Source organism: Amphiprion ocellaris, chromosome 10 (genome assembly GCF_022539595.1).
Source record: "Amphiprion ocellaris isolate individual 3 ecotype Okinawa chromosome 10, ASM2253959v1, whole genome shotgun sequence".
Taxonomy (NCBI): Eukaryota; Metazoa; Chordata; class Actinopteri; family Pomacentridae; genus Amphiprion; species Amphiprion ocellaris.
Window position 1 is genome coordinate 26,138,146 of NC_072775.1, and position 20,160 is coordinate 26,158,305.

A 20,160-nucleotide genomic window follows, 5' to 3' on the forward strand; every position below is an offset into this window, starting at 1 on the left:
ACCCAGACAATTTCATGTTTTCCACGAAAACTCACACTTTTATTCATGTGCTAACATAACTGCAAAAAGGTTTTCTAATCATCAATTAGCCTTTCAACACTATTAGCTAACACAATGTAGCATTAGAACACAGGAGTGATGGTTGCTGGAAATGTTCCTCTGTACCCCTATGGAGATGTTCCATTAAAAATCAGTCGCTTCCAGCTAGAATAGTCATTTACCACATTAACAATGTCTAGACTGTATTTCTGATTAATCTAATGTTATCTTCATTGGAAAAATGCTTTTCTTTTAAAAACAAGGACATTTCTAAATGACCTAAAACTTTTGAACGGTAGTGTATGTTCTTAATGCCTATGTCTGAAGTTAAGTCTAAAAAACAGTTCATTACAAGGCACTACCATGCAGCTTTTACGTTTTGATTCATACAGCCATCTTGACACACATATTTCCATTGATTTTCCATGTTAATAACACCACAATGACACTAAGGAACTGCATCTGTATTATCTATGGTATGCTGCTCTACTCTGAGCAGTCCTACCTACCCTGGAGGTCAGGTTTAGGAAGTTGTCTGAGGAGCCACAACTAACCTTTTCAGTCCCAAGCAACAAGCTGTCAGCATTAAGATCCTGTATTTAATACTCAGTTTTTGTTCATCTCAGCCTCAATAACACATTGATAGTTCTGAGCCACACTGACCCTAATCTGATCAGAACAAAGTAGGGTACATGATTTGCCTCGGTCACACTGGTTTAAAAAAGTAACACACTGACTCCATACATCAGTAAAACACGCTTTGAATTTTGCACATCAGCAATTCATACAAATAAAACTTAAAATATTCAAAAAATAGCTAAAGGGTGGTACGTGAGCTTTAACTTTTTTGAGACTATTTTAGCATCTTGTTAAAATTGGATGCACAAATGTCAGAACACTTGGGTAACTGCTGAACATAAACCATCACTGTTTCATTATATTCTATTTGCTGTAAAAGTATTTTGAAAGGTAACTTAAAGTATTGTCATTGTCATGTTGAATGATTGCAAATCCACAGATGCTAGCAACCCCATCTACAAAACACAAATGAAAACATGGCTGATATTGTGGTTCTTTGCAGCATTGTCCATAAAAAGCCCAAAATTCTCTCAAGAAATATGTCAAAAAACAAACTTTTCTCCCAATGATATTTGTTGTCAAAAATAAAACAGACGGTAGCTTGTGAATGGAAGTGGGGCATGGCTTCATTCAGCCTCTCACTATAGGTTTTAATCTCATTAAGTCATCTCACTCCAGATTGCACACTCAATATGGGATTATGCTTAAGATATAGAATTCACAGCAGTGCAATTTAGCTCTGCTTTATCTATAATGCAACATGTTCCTACATTGCAAGCTTGTCTGATTGACTCAGTAGCTAATGCTGTTGTGCTGCTGGTGAGCTTTCTCTCTCTCTGCTGCTTGTTGGAAGATGACAGGGAGCTTCACCTCTTGACACTGCTGCCTCAGTTTTACTGTCATTGTGTTGTTGTCCACATGGGACAGTCTTCATTACTCAGTGAATCAATGCCTGCATCAGCTGATAGTCATTATTTATTCCACCTGCCCTTGTATATTATATTTCAGAATTATTTTATAATAATAACTTTCTGTCAGAGATGCAGCTTCCACAGAAATCCTATAAGAATTCCAGTAAATTCTATTTTAGTTCAACAAACAACAGGACATGATTATCTTGTACCAAAAAGGCTGCTGCTTTGATGGAGGATGTAAACAGGTAGTGAATTAGCAGTGGTGATAGAGTTGGCATTGTGGCACAAATGCCGAGCACAAAAACATGTCAGGAAAAACAATCTCAGATATTTTCAGCATCTAACAGTGTTAAATCTTGCTGTTTTTCCATGTGTCTCTCTGAGTGTGAGAACATCACAGGATCAAAAGGAGAATCAAGTTAAACAATGGTTGGATTCCACACAGATTTTCCTTCCTCATCTTTTTCCCTCAGTTTCCTAAAATAACAGAGAATCTTCTTCTGTTCCGTGCACAGAAGAACCAACCAGATACTGTCAGGATTAAAACTGAGGCTGGATTTTAAGATTGAGTTATTTCCTTAGCATGTGATCCTGAGTTAATTTGAAAGAAAGATAACAGCCAATTAATGCATGTAAAAGGGATGCAGTCCTCCAAGTTAGAGGTTTGCTGCAATTTTTCCCAGAATAACTAGATTCATGTGTGAACATGGAGGATAGGAATAAAAAATTTTACATTAAGCTTGTATTGTGGAATTTTACAATTTCATCGACTTTGTTTTCACATTGCTTTGAAAAACTTAGCATTCAAATAGGCAAACTGCTGTCCTCATTTTTTGACTTTAAAAATTCAATGTTGCAAATACTTAGTCCAAAGCCCTGAATCACAGGCTCAGTTCTCAAGTTTATCTTAGGAAGTCATAATAACATTTGTAATTTTTTATCCACGGGTTTGCCACCATATAATTGATTTCTGTATGTTTTTCTTTATTCATACTTAATTAAACATATCAGTAATTGAAAAATGTGCATCTTGTGGTGAATGCAGAACAAAAAAAAAAAAAAACTCAACTGGTGCACCTACATACAGTTAAGCATATAACTATTGTGTCTTCTATTTAATAAAGCTTTGACTGATTTCCATGACTTGTACAACCAGTGGGTGAAGACAGAGACAATTTTACTGTTCTGTTCTGCTGAATATTGGCAATGGAGTGAATCTGAGTTATAAAGTTATTAAGATTAAATTCATAATTATGATGCACAAAACAGCATTCAGGAGTTTTTGGAGCTCTGCATCCTAGTGTTTGTCAGTTATTTCAAATAATGGAAAATGACATTTGATTTGTTGTCATTTGTTATCTGAGTGCAGTACAACCATAAAACTTTTGTTCAGAAATGTGTAAGAATTTAACAATGTATATATTAAAATTTAGCTACAGTAACTCTGTGACAACTGAGTAAACTCACAGGACAGCAAGATGCAGCTGATAGCTCTGGAAAAGCCAGTAACCTTGTCGAGTGAGAGTTACGGCTTTTTTGACAAACCACTTACTTGTAAAGTCCAGAGTAAACTTTCAGTCTTAAAAATAATTGTATCTATGTCTGAATATGATTCTGCTGCAAACTTTCCTCCTCCTCTTTGGATCAGCATTAGTTGCTGTTTTGGGAGGAGGGAAGGCCAGGAGTGCTGCAAGCCGATCAGAGTGATGGTCCAGGAAATATCCTGTTCTTCTGTTAATGATGCCCAAACAGCTGCTGATTGGAATGAATTGAAATTGGAGTTGGTAGAATTATTTATTTATTTATTTACAATTATGTTGTTATAAGCTTAGTACTTTTTAAATGTTTTGTTATTATTTCTTACGATTAGTCGCTGATTTAACTTATTAAATATGGATCAAATAAAGACAATAGTATTAGGAGGGAAACTTAGATGACCTATAATTGTGCCGTGTTGGTCTTTCAATGATGTTTTTCAGCCCAAATATTCTGTTGATCACCAAATCCACACTCCTGCATTTCGCTTGAATTTAAAAATAAATACTTAAAAAAAGATGAACGTAAAGTACTGATTGATTTTGTTTTTTTCAGTTCTAGTAATGCATTTGCAGCACTGAGTTGATGGTAAATTTAATTCACGCGGCAACACGTCCATAGCAGCCTTCTCTAACCGATAAATCAGCTTCTGTACGCTGCAAATTACTGCTCCAAGTAACTGTGTTACTTTTTAACGCGTTCGCACCTGGCAGTGGGATCAGTTTGTTGTGTAATCCAATAAGCTCCAGTCCGCATTTCCCCTGAAGCCCATCTGGCTCACTGGCAGGGTTTGTTTACTGGCAGGGAGGCTGGGAAGAAGGGGATCCTACAGGACCTGGGAGACTGTACAATCTACCTCTGTCCGTGGAAGAAAAAAGGAAATACTAACTCCAAACTCCAGCTCACCTGCTTTTCTTTTCTCCTGATGAACCCTCAGCTGTCGTGGCAGGCAGTTGTGCAGTGCATGAACAGAAACTGGACCATGTTTTATTAATTTTTTTTTTTTAAATTCCCAAACAAAAACAGGAGTGTGGAGTACTGCTGAGCCGCGACGAAGTCTGTCAGTCCTTTAAAGAGTGGAGGTCTCACTGAAATCTCTACACTGAGTAAGAAAGAGTTGTGGAGACAATCAGGGGGAAAAAAATCAAGTTCAACAAGCTAACGGTCGTGTTTATGTGCTCGATGTGGGACTTGAGAGGATTTTTGCCAAAGACGCGCTAACGTTACGCCACGCATGCCACAACCATCGAGTCAGCAGCTCCCAAATCCCTCTGAATTAAACTGAAGCTCGCCTTTCGTGCATGGCTCTTTTCTCTTTTTAACAAGAAGATCCTCTACAACTACGTAGCTGTGTGTGACATTTCTTGAAGTTTAAATTAATTGAGACGGTTGCTGGAAACCAGCGCAAACTTCACTTTTGGCCTGGACTAGAGTGGAGGAGCCAGGCTATGCAGCTAGCTAGTTAGCTGGATGCCTAACTGTTGTTTGCTAGCACTGGCGCTAGCTTATACTCGGCCAACAAGTCAGTTTTTGCTCGTTTTTATTTTTCTTTCCTCTTTTATCGACACGGACAAAAATCAACTTGGACAGCTTAGTGAACCAAACGTCGCAGCAGGAATGCCCAGTGCTGCTGTTTGTTAATGGTGGTTTTCCATGAGGTGGCTAACTTTAGTAGCAGCGTTAGCTTGTGTTTGACTGAACACGTTGGACTCGTTCCTCCGCCCATCTTCCGGGATGTCTTTTATTTATTTTTGTTTACCTCTTGGCCCATGCCGCAAAACAAAACCAGTTTCCTGAAAGTGTTTCTTTTCCAGTTTGAACTGTCCTCCTCGCAAGGATTATTCAGTGTTTGACCGGGAGCAGTGCTGCATGGTGTCAGTTATGTGGCTCCGGACTTTGTATTTGGGTTTTGTTGTGACCGCTGTCTGGTTGGTGATGAGCTGTCATCGAGCGACTGGCGAAAGTAAGTAACACCAATTATCACATTTTAGCTCAATTACCATTAATTATTTTAATTGTTTAACATTGTCCGAATGAGGGACTAGCTGCGCTGCACAGCGGCTTGTGTGTTCACTTAAAGAAAACAGGAGTTGTGCAATATACTTAGAGCAAAGGAATGATCCATTTCAAACACAGAGCCTCACTTTAATCTGTTTAAACAGCGGAAAAAAGACAAACATTGCGCAAATTTTCTGTCTGTTGCAGGTGAGAGGATTAGCACTTAAATCTAAAAATCATTCTTCAGTTGTGCCAAGATAATGAGAAATTGAATTTAATGTTTGTTTTTTTACAACAGACATTGATGGGTTGTTATTTAGCGCCCAAATAATTGTAACAATAATTATTATAGGGAACTACATGCAATTCAGAAACTAAAGACCTCAATTTTTGCATTTAAATTAAATAGACTTGCTGAGAAATACTATTTACATAGAGCTGATTAGTGCATATATCTGCTGCAATATTGGCATATAGAGCGTTTTGTTGTGTTAGTGATGGTAGATTGATAAAGACATGCAGGCAGACGCTGTGCTGTTGTACAGTCACTGCATTGAAGGGACAAAGGTTGACACTTATCGGCTATGTGAGCCTGCAGGAACTGTAAACAAAATGTTTAGTCCCAATTAAATAAGTAGTCTGAGAATTTAGTAGAATTAATTGGTTATTATTGTAGATGGAAAGGCCGAACTTGCTGCTGTGGTTGGTGTAGGAAAGTAACAATAAGCCCTCTTTACAGCTCCAGACAATACCTTTATATTCAGCAGCCTGGGTGATAAGAATGAATGAACACATTTGCAATCGCCCAGAGACATTTTTACATTTCTCAAACAGCACGCAGTCACTGTTTTACACTTGGAATCTTTAAGCAAATATTGGTTATATTTATGAGGAAATGTGTTGTAAACCTGTGGGACTACTTGCTGTTGTACTGTACAGTAAGAGTGTAGTTACAGATGACAAAAACGGAGACCAGAGCAATAAATGTAGCATTACACAGACCCCCAAATAGCAGGAACTGTGTGTAAACAGCTCTTCATCTGGTATCTCTACTGTCAAGGGAGTATAATTTGTTGAGATGATGCTCTGCCTGGAAGAAGATTATTTTGTGTTCAGCCCATCTGTCTTTACTTTATTTTGAGTTTTTCACTTTTAAAGTATGGATTAAAAATAACTTCAAGGCAACTAAGTCAAAACAGAACCAATTCAGAATCAAAATAAGATTTTACTTTATAAACCGATTTAGCCAAATTGATTACCAGTCTGTTTTGTGTTTCACATGTATACAAAAGAAAATTTTTACTCATAAACAATGCGACAAAACAGATTACACATCCATTCATATGATATTAGTTTCAGGGCAGATTACAGTAAAAACACTTAAGTTTTATTTATTCTACAACTCTTTGTCACAATCACAAAATGCGGTAAACGGTATTTATTTCCAAGACAGATGAACAAAAGCTTCTACCATTTGCATTTTAAGACATTTGTGCACTGTATGTATGTAGCATGCATAGCTTTGAAACTCATACAGCTACAACATGTGGTGTTCGTTTAACTTAAGAGGCATGCTGAGGGAAAAGAAAAATACAAGCTCAGCAACCTTTTGTTCGATTTTTAGTTGGTGGCGAATGAAGCGATGCCATCAAACCAGTTTAAACAAGAATTTTAAGACACAAATCAAAAGCAAGTTGTGTAATTGCATCGCGGCCCCCCTATTGCTCCTCTTAGACTTGAGAATGAACCACACAAGGGAAGAGTGGAACCTGGGCCTCACACTGCCTGATTTCATAAGCTGGACTAACTGGTGTTGAAGTCAGGAAATCTTCTGAGCTACTTCTTGGTTGCAGTCCAGCTCAGCTTGATGGAAAATTTCACTTAATAATGGAAGCTTATATTTAGTGGCAGTGTGAATTATTTAATTTAACTGGCCATTGAAAATTTTAGAGCCATTTTATCCATGTAACAGTAAATGTGTAGTTTTTTTGTTACATATTGCCTGTTTTACATTTTCAGCTACCTTTCATGTAGCAAAGCTGCATCTGAGTAAAAAACTAAGCATGTGTTTTTCTAAATAATTAATACCCCATGAGATTGCAAAACTCATTGGTTTGTTTAACACATACCTCTGTAACAAACGTATCACAAAAATCCTAAACGGTGTGAATGAAAAAGTATTCCCTCAGCTGCACAATAAAAAAGCTTTTATCTGCTTCTCACTGTATTCTGGCAAGGGTGGTAATGGAAAATGACATGACTGTGTTCACATTGCAGCATGTGAAACTAAATTTTAAACAACACTACTATTTCGCTCTTAAATGGCAAATTTCTACAAGATGAGCAAGAATTTTGTTTTTAGTTTTTGCCATTCTTTGCTTTGGTTTATGGTGTTTTGTGTATTTTTCGATGTTTATGTTGTTAATGGAGTTTGGAGTTTATGTTTTTGTTAATTGGGGATTAATGTACTCGACCATAACAGAAGTTTTTGCTTATCAAACGGTCAGAAATAAAAGAAAGGTTTCTGTCAAATCAGATGACATTGACTCACTAATCAAAGACTGATCATGCTTTCTGTCATGCATAGTCATGCCCCAAACACGTATTCTGAGCCAGGAAAAACTCTGATATTACTGTACGTTGAATGTTGTCTCCTGTTGTTAATATTCTGAGCTGACAGAGACAACTACATTTGTGGTTTTTGCTTAAAAGTTATCTTGAATCTAATGGCAATACATAAAAGGCACAAACAGCTTCTAGTTTTGTTCGCCTTACATTGGGTGTTGTGGTCGGATTGCATTTTTGTACCTTGTTACCACATCACATTAAGTGCATTGGCTTGCACTGAATCATTGGCACCCTGTTCTTAACGATCAATCTGGTAAAAAAAAAAAAAAAAAAAAAAAAAAAAAGTCATGTAATCGGGCAGTAATTCAGGGATCTGGCACCTTTGATTTGCGTCTCGTGACAAGGAGAGCAATTGTACAGTGATGAAACTGTCTTCTGCTACACACAAACTGTTACTGTGGTCTCCAGTGCCAAAGTCATGAGTGCATTTTGCATGTATACAGTAGAATGATTTTTGCACTTGTCACCCTCAACAATGGCTGTCTAATCCTGGTTGACAAGTCTGTGTTTGAAAATCATGCACTGCTTAGAAGCTGAGTAATCTAACATACCTTCACTCTTTCGATTTGGCCACATATGTGTCTGACACCTTGTTGTCTCAGATCTTTACCCTTAAAACTGTGCCCTTCTTGTTATTGTGCTCTCCCACTTTAGAGTTAATTATTACCTCCCTGCCAGTTTTGTCTTCAGTGACCACATGAAATAAAGTATGAATTCTGACGATGAAGGCCAATGGTAAACATGACATTACATGTTGACTCTTGACACCTTAGTGTTAAAGTACTGTACTGTCTCACAGGGGTTTTCAAAGTAACAGATGTCTTAGATTTAGCATGAAGAAAGATAAGGATGGAGTGTGATTTATATTTTTACATAAAATTGATTGTCTTGCTGACTAGCAGAGAGAAGTGAGTGTCACTGGTGGGCAACTGAATCACTAAATGATCTTTGGTCCAGAACCCCAGCGTACACATCACACAGTCCCGAGTGGGAACTTTGTGGTCTTAGAGGCGCTTACCCTCTCTCTCTTTTACTCAATTTCACTGTTTTTAAAGAGGGACCTGAATTATTTTTGATTTATTTCCTGTTCTTTTGTACTATATTGTGTCCTGTGCTTCCCACGAATAGCTGACAAGTTTGGTCACAGTCACTATCCTTGGCCTGTTTACAAGACATTTATAGTTATATACCTGTATAGTTGAGGATGGCCTTGACTCTTGACCAATTTTCTGAGAAAGTTGTATCTATCAGAGTTATAGTAATGTCACTCTAAACACACTTGAAAAGATGACTGACCTCCACATCAGTGTTTATGCTTGATGTTACATTTAAGCAAGATAATGTTTTACATTAAATATTGTTATTCCACCACTTCAGAAAAGATTAGTAAATGCTATTCAAAGTAGTCTACTGTGCATTTCTCAAAGTGGAATTTGGAAATAGTGAACGTTCATCTTACTGACCTCGGCATTATTTGGATCTTCGGCTAGTTTCAGCCTAGGTTGGGAAAACAACAGAACAGCAAAACCTTGAAAAGGGAAGTGTTGCAATCACTGTGTTTGTGTTCTTGCATGCTTATTGAGGCCTCAGTTCTCTCTGAGGCCCAGCGATAATACACACCATCAGTCTAACAACCTGTAGCCCCCCTCCTTCTCCCTCTCCCCCCTCTGCTCTTCATCTACTTCCTCAAGATCAGAAGCTGTTGCTGCCTGTTGATGCTTGTAGTTGTAGCGAAAGGATTGTGGGTTTGTACATTGTGCCACTGAGCTCAAAATTGGACAGACTGTTAAGCACAGACTGTGCAGAGCCTTTGGCACAGATATGTTCAGTATTTGTCTTTTGCATTAACACTTCAACATGTATAGATCAGTACATGTTGTTTTCAATTTAGGTACATGTGACTTAGACATGATTTACATCAGGCATTCACAATCGTATCTGAGGACAATGACATGCCATAAATGGAACTGCATTTACTGTCGGTATTATTTTTTGTAGCCTTCTTTCTTGCATGTCTGTGTTATTGTGCAGAATTGTGACATATAAATTGCATATGTAAAGTCATGGAGGTCAGCTGTCAAAAAAAAACCTACCAGTGGGTTTAACCCATCTATCAGAGCCAGAAACTGTTAAAAACTGAGAGAACTGTTGGTTTTCAACCTTTTGATGGTCCCTGAACTACTCATCTGTGCCATTCCATTGGAAAACTTGACCATCATGGTATTTCATCATAACCTGTGTCATTTAACAATTGATCTGAGAAAACAAACTTTTGTCATTTTTTATGATTTATGTTATTAGAAATAATTTATTCTGCACAAAAGATAATATTTAATTCTCTCTACTTATAAGCATGGTTGTTCCGTTTCGATAGAAATCCAAGACTTTATGCAGTGAAAAATTAGCTCACAGTGAGTAAAAATGTAAAGGGAAAAAAATATACAGAGAAACTACTTGACGTTCAAAGTGTTACTTAATGATGGAAAAGTCCCAAACCCAACGATATCAGATTACAGTAAATTATGATAATAAAAAGCAATAAACTCCCTAATTTGAGAAGGTAAAATATGGATTTAATTTCTTTACAACCTTTCTTTCACAAACTACTAAAATAACTATGTTGTTATCAAAACAACTGCTGATTTTGTTGACACCTAGTATTTTATAGTGACACGTAAATGGATTCTTATAATCTGAACATGATACTGGTGTTAACTGTTCATTAAATGATTATTACCAAGACTCTTGAAGACATAAACCACCTGAGGAGACAAAAACCCGATTTTTTTTTTTTTGCTGACAATTAATTGCTATCATATTCTGAAATTTGTCACATTATTAATTGAAATGAGCTAGTTATTTTTCTCTTCCGTCTTTTCATGGGGTTTATTACCCATGATGTAAGGTAACGCAAGGCATAACCTTTATGCTCTGATTTTCAGTTCCCTCCTGTCTGGTTGTTGTATTTATTTTTATTAACACTTGTTTTCTTGCTCACAGTGTTGCTGAAATGAGAAACCATCAGGCTGCTCCATGATGATTAACCTTTAAAGTTAGTCTCTGTCAGAGGTCCAGGGAGTGAGAGACTTTGAATTATCGTGGTCACCAGAAATCTGCCCCTCTAATGACTCTAATTGACAATTCGAAGCACAGTGGCTGTGTTTTCAGTCTTGTCTGGCTCAGAGCAGGGAATATATGGAGAGATTAAGCTGGCCATGTCACCATAGTAACCTTTGCAATGTCTCTTTTTTTCTGTTTCTTACCAACATAGTGAGCATTTCAATTTAAGGATGCATTTGTTTTGGTTGATTCCTGTCATTTTGCCATAAACTGAATTTAGCTGTTCTACTTCAAGTCAGCAAAAACAGTGTGTTTGTGTGTGTTTTTGACTTCTGCCAAAGTTTTGTTTCTAAGCTAAGTGTTCACACATGGAGAAGGCCGCTTGGACAGTTCTTTCTATTCTCCCACTCTAAAATTCCTCACTTACACACCAGGGCTGCTATGTTCCACTTTCCAGCATGAGCCACTATCGGTGCAACTGGAGTGTATTAGATTCTCTATTGGGAATGTGGTGCTAAAAATACTGGCCTGGCTGAAAGTGTACACTGATAGGAGCCTGGACTCGCCGCCCTGTGATGATTCGCCTTCCACACAGGCTCACTTAGTACTCTGCTGTCTGACTTTACTTTGACTACAGAACCACTGTCCCTACATTTTGTGCACTTGAGCCACATTTGTTCATATAATGGTTAGGTTTGACAGTGTGTGGGGCCTTGTGTGAGGCAGAAAGAGGCTTTTTATGGATGTAATATGTTTCTTGATGGGTCTATAGTAGACTACATTTGCTGGTGATTATTTTGGCAGTTACTGTCAGTTTGTAAATGTTTAATTTTGAGGAGGATGTATTGAAATTAAAGAATTGTGGACACACTTAACTCAACAATCATAAAGACCACAAGGAGAGCTGTGGATCTATGTGTAGCTTAGCAAGAGAAATGTGCCTTTTTACAACCTGCACTGCTTTTAATAGGCTGCGGTTGAAACCCATATTAGGACACTTAGCATGCATTTTAAACTAGCCTCAAAGTTGTAGACTGAACTCTGCATAATTGCTGCAGGATGAGCTCTCTGGTTAAGGTCATGGAGTGAAACGCTTGTTATTTAAACACTGTGTTTGTCCCAGTTGTCTTGTACTGTTATGCAACAGAAGGTGTAAAATGAGCTGCTGCCATGAAGAGGTGCACGCCTAGCTGTTATACTTCTTCTCCACATGACTGACCAGCTGACCTGATGCGCCCAGCTCAGTGGAGGGTCGGTTGGTAAACAAATACCGTCCTCTCAACAGGCCGAATATCTCCAGCTGTGCCCATGACTTGTGAACTGTGAGACTGGAGTGTCCCACATTGCAGCTGCAAAAGAAAACCTCTTTATTGCTATCCATACTCGTGTTATGTCACACGGAACATACAGTATGAGTAAAAGTTTGGCTGATTTCCAGAAAAGACATTGGGGAAATCCCTATTGTTAGCTTTCTTCATATAAAACCCCCCTGAGTGTATGATATATTTTGCAGAACGTTTCAAGACAGCACTGGATAGTCTGCAGATCCAGGACCCTGGACATTCCTCTAGAGCTGAACCAATTATTTAATTGATCAATTAACTTGTTGAAAAAAAAAACTGTTCATCATATATTGTAATTATTAATCACATTATTGATTGCAGTTTCTTCAAGCAAAGATTACAAAACCTTTACTGGGTCAAGCTTCCCAGATGTGAAGATATATTGCTCTTCTCAGTCTTCTGTCACTTTACATTTCATATGATTGTTTGTTGAACAAAACGACTAATGTGAAACCATGTTCCTAAACTCTGAGAAAATGCTGTTGATGAGTTGGAGAAATATTCAACAAATGACTAATAGTTAGGTGCAGACTTACATTTTTCTCTTGTATTGTGTCAGTGTAATATGCTACAATTTGAAATGATTGAGACAGATAAAATGTAACCCATCTGCAATAGCACAGTTAAGGAATTTCTCATCAAATGGGCTCATGTGTCTGGGTGAGGACTGACGAAGCCACAAATCTACTACTGGTGCAATACATGACCATTAGTGCTTCATTCCCCTCTCACAGACAATTTTTCTTGCATTAGTCATTGTTTCTTATCCTCTTGAGTTACAGAAGCAACTCCACAAATGAACTCAGCCTAACCATGGATGAGCACAGCCTCACGTTGATGACAGCACTCCATATTTGACTGTGGCTCACAGCTAGATATGTGGTTGCTAAACAAAATGTCACTGAGGACAGTCTGATCTTCATCAGAGCCAGAAACATAACCACATATTTTTCAGTAAAATACCCCCTCTAATTATCAAGGGATCTATTTTTTTCATCCTTGAGACCATGTCTGACTTCCTCAATCTTGTTTTTCCTATTTATAGAACATATCTAATGCAGCAGTCACATTCATCAGTTGTAATGACCCGACAGCTACATAAGAGAAATTAATTTTCAGGATTTTTTTTTGTTCACCCCAAAGTGCCATAATTTATTCTCTACATGCAATACAGTTTACTTGCCCATAAGAATATTCTGTGCATTTCAGCTTTCACGTGCAATATTGTCAAGGATTTAATATTTTACTACTGATTTTTTTTTTTTTTGTCATAATCAGAAGGTATCTAGTTTCTAAAGAACCTGTGTGTGCCTTTCCTTGCTTCTCTTTTCAGTTTGTCCAAGCAAGGACATCCGCAACAATGTGACCAACCTCCAGACGCTCGAGAATTGTACTGTGATTGAAGGCCACCTGAAGATCTTACTCATGTTCAGGACCAAGCCGGAGAATTTCCGAGGCCTCAGTTTCCCCAAGCTGACAGTGGTCACCGACTACTTGTTGCTCTTCAGAGTTTATGGCCTGGAGAGCCTCAGTGATCTGTTTCCCAACCTGACGGTCATCAGAGGCAACAACCTGTTCTTTAACTATGCTCTAGTGGTGTTTGAAATGCTGCAGCTACGAGAGATTGGCCTCCATAGCTTGATGAATATCACCAGAGGAGCTGTGAGAATTGAGAAGAACCCAGATCTCTGCTATCTCTCCACTCTGGACTGGTCAAAGATCCTGGATTCAGTGGAAGACAACTACATCATGGCCAACAAGAATGACAGGGAGTGTGGTGACGTGTGCCCAGGGGCAGCTGTTGGTAAGACCACCTGCCAGACGACCACAATCAACGGACACTTCAGCGAACGTTGCTGGACTCAGAACCACTGTCAAAGAAGTAAGCAACCTTTTGTTCTAATTCTGTGCCAATATATTTGATATCTGTAGGTACTTATAGTAAAACTGGAGTCTTTCAATCTGTGAATCCACAAAACATGATCCAGGTCCATCAAGCTGCATATCATGGACCTGAATGCCTGTCAGATGAAACACAGACATGTCAAACATGCAGGCAGTCATAAAATTAGTTACTCAATATGTACTTAATCAACGTGCAACATTTTTGTAAGTACCCACTGGTTTTCCCAGTACTAAGAAAAAATGGTGACTCTACATAGCCTACTACTCTGATAATTTAATGTTTTCACACTTGTCTCCTTTCCACTCTGTGTAGACACACCCTGAGGTTCTGCCCAATTGAAAAGTCCTTGAAATGTTTAGGTTTAGGTTAAGGAAAATGCCACCGAGTGATAAAATCATTAGTTGTTACAGCATTGCTACAGGAATTGTTACAACATAACACATTAGAGGAACTGTTCTTTTTTTTTTTTTTTTTTTTTACTAATGTCATAATCTGTCAGCCTTAAGTCAAAATCTAATCACTTTCTTCAAACCTTGTTGTTTTTCAGTCTTCATCAGTAGATAGAGTTTGCTCATTTTTGTCCCATTTTTGTCACCATTTGGTTTCTGGGTTATGTTAAATTTAAGGTTAAAATGCTGAAAAGGTATAACATCTAAAATGTTTAAACTACACTTCATTTAGATTTAGAGAGTTTGTCTAACATAAATCCTTAGACTTAACTTTAAAATGGCCTATTACATTATAGCCATATACATTTTTGTCAGGGATTAATGGCAGCTCCTCTGTAGTTCTTCTCAGCTACTTTCCATTAACACATCATTATTTCCAGCCCCCTCACCTTTTCCCACAGGTCTAACCAGTCTAACATTCACAGAATTCAAGTCCATTTAGATCAAAAGCCGATGAGGGACACTGTTTGAAATCAAAATACTTACGTGTTCGTGTCAGTATGAATGATAAATAGCTTGACAAACAGTAGTCGTGTTCCTTTTTGATGTTGAAATGTCAGAGCTGTGTCATGTGCTAGGTTTAGTTAAGTAGGCCAAATTCTGAGTCAGTCCAGCTTGAACTGTACTCTATTGTGATGCAACATCTCACCAGTTGGTCTGTGAATGTTTACTCTATGTGGACTGTAGTGTTGTTGTTGCTTACCTTGTGTAGAAAAAGTAAAGAAGATGTTAGACAGCATGGCACATTTCTGATGTCTCCCAGTGGAAGCACAGTTCCCGCTCTGTTGTGGCTTTTACTGTAAAACGTCAAGCCCATCCATTTCACGCTGTCAAAGAGTTCAAGTTCAAGTGCTGAGAAGAATTTTGCGCATGTGTGCTGTATGAACACCTTGGCTTGTTCCATTACACAACACTGCGTACATTACTTTAACAACTCTTTTGAACCAGTTCCTCAGCACGTCTGCCGTTTCAAGCTCTTATTAGTGTTTGTTTGGAGCCACATGCAGTTTCTGTAATACCAAGTGAAGCCCATTATTATGCTCTTCAGTCTCTTTGCCACTGAAGACTATCTTTGTAGTTTTCTACTAATGACTTTGTGCTTGAGGTCATTTACTCATCTGAAAGACACATTAGCGAAATAAGCCAATGCCAAATTTTGGTTTTGTGGTAAATCTTAATCCGGAAGTTTTGTATTAAAGGTCTCAGTACAGATGATTTCCTATTTATGTGCCATTTTGTGACAATGAATCAAGACCAGATGCTGACTGGAGTGGCAAGCACTGATCTCCAATCATGGGCCAGCATTCTACATGGGCAGGGCCTGTGGTCTTGAGGTCTGGGACCTGCGGTTTTTTGCCTACTTTCACTAAAGCATGAAAAGAGCTGTTAAGCCCCGACTGGAACCACAGGACAGAGTACGAGGCTTTCTGTGTCCTCTTCAGATGTACCCTGTTACTGCTTTTTATAGCCGCTCTCTCCAAACTTGTAGTTTTCTTTATTCCTATCCCCTTGTGGTTTTAGATATGTGTGTAATATACATGCATGAATTGAAAGCAAAAGTAGTAAAATAAAAGAATAAACTGCCATATTAGTTTTGATTCCTCTTTCAATAAAAAATACTACAATAGGCAGTGGTTAAGTGCCGGAGGTGATTCTGGGTCTCACACACTTTTTGTAGTGTGTATACCAACAGACAACAAAGCTGGACTGCTACAAGGCTTGGCTTATGTCCCATGTTTGGAGTCACAACTCATTTCCCTTCCTTGCTTCAGGGGTAATTTGAGCTTCTCCAAGAGCGGCCACTGCTAATTTCCCCTCCTTTTTACACCAAATTGGTCAGCAAAGTGGCAGAGCAAGGTTGCAGGAGACACTCATTACCAAATCTGATTAGATTTAGCTACAGACACAGGCAAACACACTCCATGTCAACAGCTTTAATCAAGGCAAGCACAAGACAGCAACCTTCATCTTTCTCATGTTTGCAGTATTTAAATTCAGTTCAAATTATGTTATGGAGTTTTATTAAAGTTAAATGCCAGACAAACCTGCACATCAGACATTCATGTAAAGTGCTTTCCCATCTGTTTGTTACTGTCGTTTTGTCATGTCACTAATTGCTCATTAGTCAGGTATGGTTTTCTTTGGAGTTTTGATTTCAACTGAACTCTCTGAACTCCAAGCAGTTTCTCTGCCTGCATTTGCTCCTGTCACATTTTTACTCACTGTATGCTAATTTTTCACTGCAATATAAAATCCTGCACCTCTATGGAAACAGTATAACCATGGATAGAAAATGCATGCTGCTCTGCGCATCATCCAAGGTTTTTGTTCCTTCCCACTGTCGCCAAATGCTTGCTCAAAGGAAATCTATAGGGAACTTTGGATTTGTTGGGTTTCTGTTAGTATTTCCAAAGCCTTCGCCTTACTTTCTGATGTGCTATGAAATTACATATGTTGTGAATATGCGCTATATAAATAAATTCATATTAAACTGAATCTACTCTAGAAAGATATTTTACCATACTGAGTGTATTTTCCAACAGCTTTCCGACAACTTACTCCTCTAGACATTGTTTTTTCAGCAATGCTGCCTTTATTTTATTGATCCAGGATTCTTTATTTTCCTCTCGGTTTGTCTTATCGTCTCCTCTCTGCACTGTGTTGTAACACTGCCTGCAGTTCACCTCAAAGCTCTTTGAAATTTGTCATATGACTACTGGTCACGGGAGCTGTACAGTGGCTTGGTGGTTAGCATTATCACACCGTTGCCTTGCAGCTACAAGATCCCCGGTTCGTGTCCTGGGATCTTTCTGCGTGGAGTTTGCATGTTCTCCCTGTGCATGCGTGTTTTTTCTCCGGGCATTATGGCTTCCTCCCACAGTCCAAAAACATGCTGAGGTTAATTGGTGATTCTAAACTGTCCGTAGGTATGAATGTGAGTGTGGTTGTCTGTCTCTATACGTAGCCCTGTGATAGACCTGTGACCTGTCTAGGGTGTCCCTTGCCTTCACCCTAAGTCAGCTGGGATAGACTCCAGCCCCTCCATGACCCTAATGAGGATTAAGTGGTATATAGATAATGGATGGATGGACTATTGGTCACTGCTGAATTTTGCTTTTTACAAGGTGTGGTTGGAATAGATTCTTCATAAAACATGCTGCATAAAGACATTTTGATGAAGCACCACAATTTTAAACTTAGATTTTGACAAATCTAAAAAGTCACACGATTAATTTAATGACCAGCAGAAAATTGAACATCCAGTGATTCTTTCCATTTTTACAGTTTCTGACTCTTACAATATTGCAGTTTTGATGCATTGAAGATAAAGATGCCTTTTGAATCCACCAGTGGCTTTTGGGGTGCAGAAGATTAAACTAAAACGACTTGATGACCAGCATCATAAAATTGAGTTCGGTCCATAAGGGTCAAAATGGACATTATGTAGAGGAGGTATCTGTGCACTTGTATACAGTCTACACACACATAGTGCATGCAGCAGTTCAGCCTGTGTAATCCTATCTGCTGATGTAGACATCCAGTGTAGTATAAACACAACTGCATTCACATCAGATGTATTGTATCTTGTGGCATATCAGAGCCTTTGATGTCACTGCAAAGAATTATAAAAAGTTTAAATCTGGTGGAAAACAAAGCAGGCCTTTATTTTTTGAAACTATGATTTTGGTCTATTCTTTTATAATGAAGTTATGTTTCTCACCAACACTCATTCAGAGATAACAGATATTTAATTATGTTTTGGTAATTGCCGTTAAGTGGCGCAGCTTGTTTGGCTGTTAGGATGTCAGATTAGTCTGGGTTGTGAAAGGGGCTGGCATCTGAAAATACTGGCTGTGGGTCAATAACAAAATCAGGGCCTTCTGCTTCGGATCTTAATTTTTATCCACTGTTGATCTGCACTGAAAGCTATATTCCTGCAGTGTTCATCAAATTTGTCTTCATTTCGACCAGTGTTTTTGTGTTTTGGGGGCATTTTATGTGTTTATTCCAGATTTAAAATCATAAAGATGACAGGAGAAGAATAACACACTAGCAATGATGACTGCCCAAATTTAAGCCAGAGACAAATTATGTGCCCCTAGGCCTAGAAGATGCCAGTTGAAGTATAAACTTGTCACTAAATCATATCAGAGCACATAGCTTAGATTACAATGGCATTAGCGTTTTTATCTGGGTTTCCATTGGTCCGTAAGTCTTAAATCTAAAATCCAATAGTCTGATTTCTCTGCCTTAAAATGTCTTAAATGTAGTTTTGACAAGGTATTAAAAATTGATTGGGTAATGAAGGTAAAGTTGCCTTTTATAAATTTGTATCAACATCTGTTTTGCTTTGAAACACATTTTGGGGAAAATGTATATTGATTTGTAACAAAAAGACAAAATTAAACTATGTTACCTACTCAGAATTTACTGGGCACACATGGCAAGTGTTTCGCTTGCAGTATGGACATGAAATGGTGGTTAAATTGCATTCATATTGGTCCCACAAACTCTTAAATTCAACATCTTGAAACTTGCAGAAAACATCAGTATACATTATATTTTAACATAGATACTTTTACAGTAACTTTCCCACTTTGCCCTGATTTTAGAAACACTTCATATGTTGAAACTAGCGAGAACAGATGGAGGACACTGCCTGAATCACAATAGTTGAAACCATGTAAGAGAATAATTACCTGATTTTTAACTTTTTGACCTTGAAATGAAATATTTTAGTGTGATACACTTTTCAGCTTGATTGCCCAGCCTTATGCCGTCTTCTCTAAAATTTATATTTTATTGTTATTTTTGTATTCAAATCAGGCCCATGTTTTTCTCATAGTGGAGAGGTCTCTGTTGCAAGTCCTTCACCAAGCCCAGAGTGATACACAGTAAATGAGCTTGCATATCCCAAGTGGCTTGTATTTTACACACATTATTAAAAGTGATCTTAACTAGCTCCTCTCTGCCGGATATGAGACACTTGGTAGGGCCTGGCCTCCTCCTCCTCCTCAACCACCACAGCAGCTTTCACCAATGTTTGGGTTTGTAAAGTCCCCTGCATTGTAAATGAGCTCCCATAAGATGGATAGCAGCAGACACCTTAGCCTCTTATTGGTTTGGCAATTTGCCACATGCGTGTCTCTTTAGTCTGTAGACAGAGAGTGAATGGTGCTGGTTTTACGTACACGTACACAATTACGTAATTGCTATAAGTCAGTCTGAGCTAGGTCAGGTGAGGACCTGGTGCCAGACCTTTCTTGATGTGGAAGTCCAAAATTACCCCTCACTCATGTGACATGTCTGTCTATGAACCACAAGATGGACTTGGAAATTTGTCAGGGTCAGTGTGTGTGTGTGTGTGTGTAACAATAAAATAGACATAGACTATAAATCACACAGGGACGTAACCTCTGTGTGTGTGCGCGCGCAGACCAAATGAACGGCTATTGTTTAGCCTTGCTGCTAGGACACAGGAGAGTAACATTGTGGTGTAATCGTGGACATGAACACATCAGTCATTCATCCAGGCTGTATCGGAAGGAAAAGCGGGGTCACCGGTCACTGTGCGGGTGAGATGATGTGTCCTGTCTCACCGTTTACCTCGGCTCTCTTCTCTGCCGACTTTATCCAAGCTCCCGCACGCAACAGTCAGCGCTGGCGCCATGATCTTTTCCCACTCCAAACAATGGTGGTTGTAGAAG

General features: G+C 38.5%; 1 protein-coding gene across 1 annotated transcript in view; it reads left to right on the forward strand.

The window, feature by feature from the left end:
* Window positions 1–3,867: 3,867 nt before the first annotated feature.
* insra (insulin receptor a) overlaps window positions 3,868–20,160 on the forward strand; it is a 71,637-nt gene continuing 55,344 nt past the window's right edge. Inside the window, exons 1-2 of the mRNA XM_023265620.3 lie at window positions 3,868–5,031; window positions 13,431–13,979. Of these exons, the coding sequence (XP_023121388.2) occupies window positions 4,938–5,031; window positions 13,431–13,979 (643 nt within the window). The 5' untranslated portion in view covers window positions 3,868–4,937. The remainder of the gene's footprint in view (window positions 5,032–13,430; window positions 13,980–20,160) is intronic.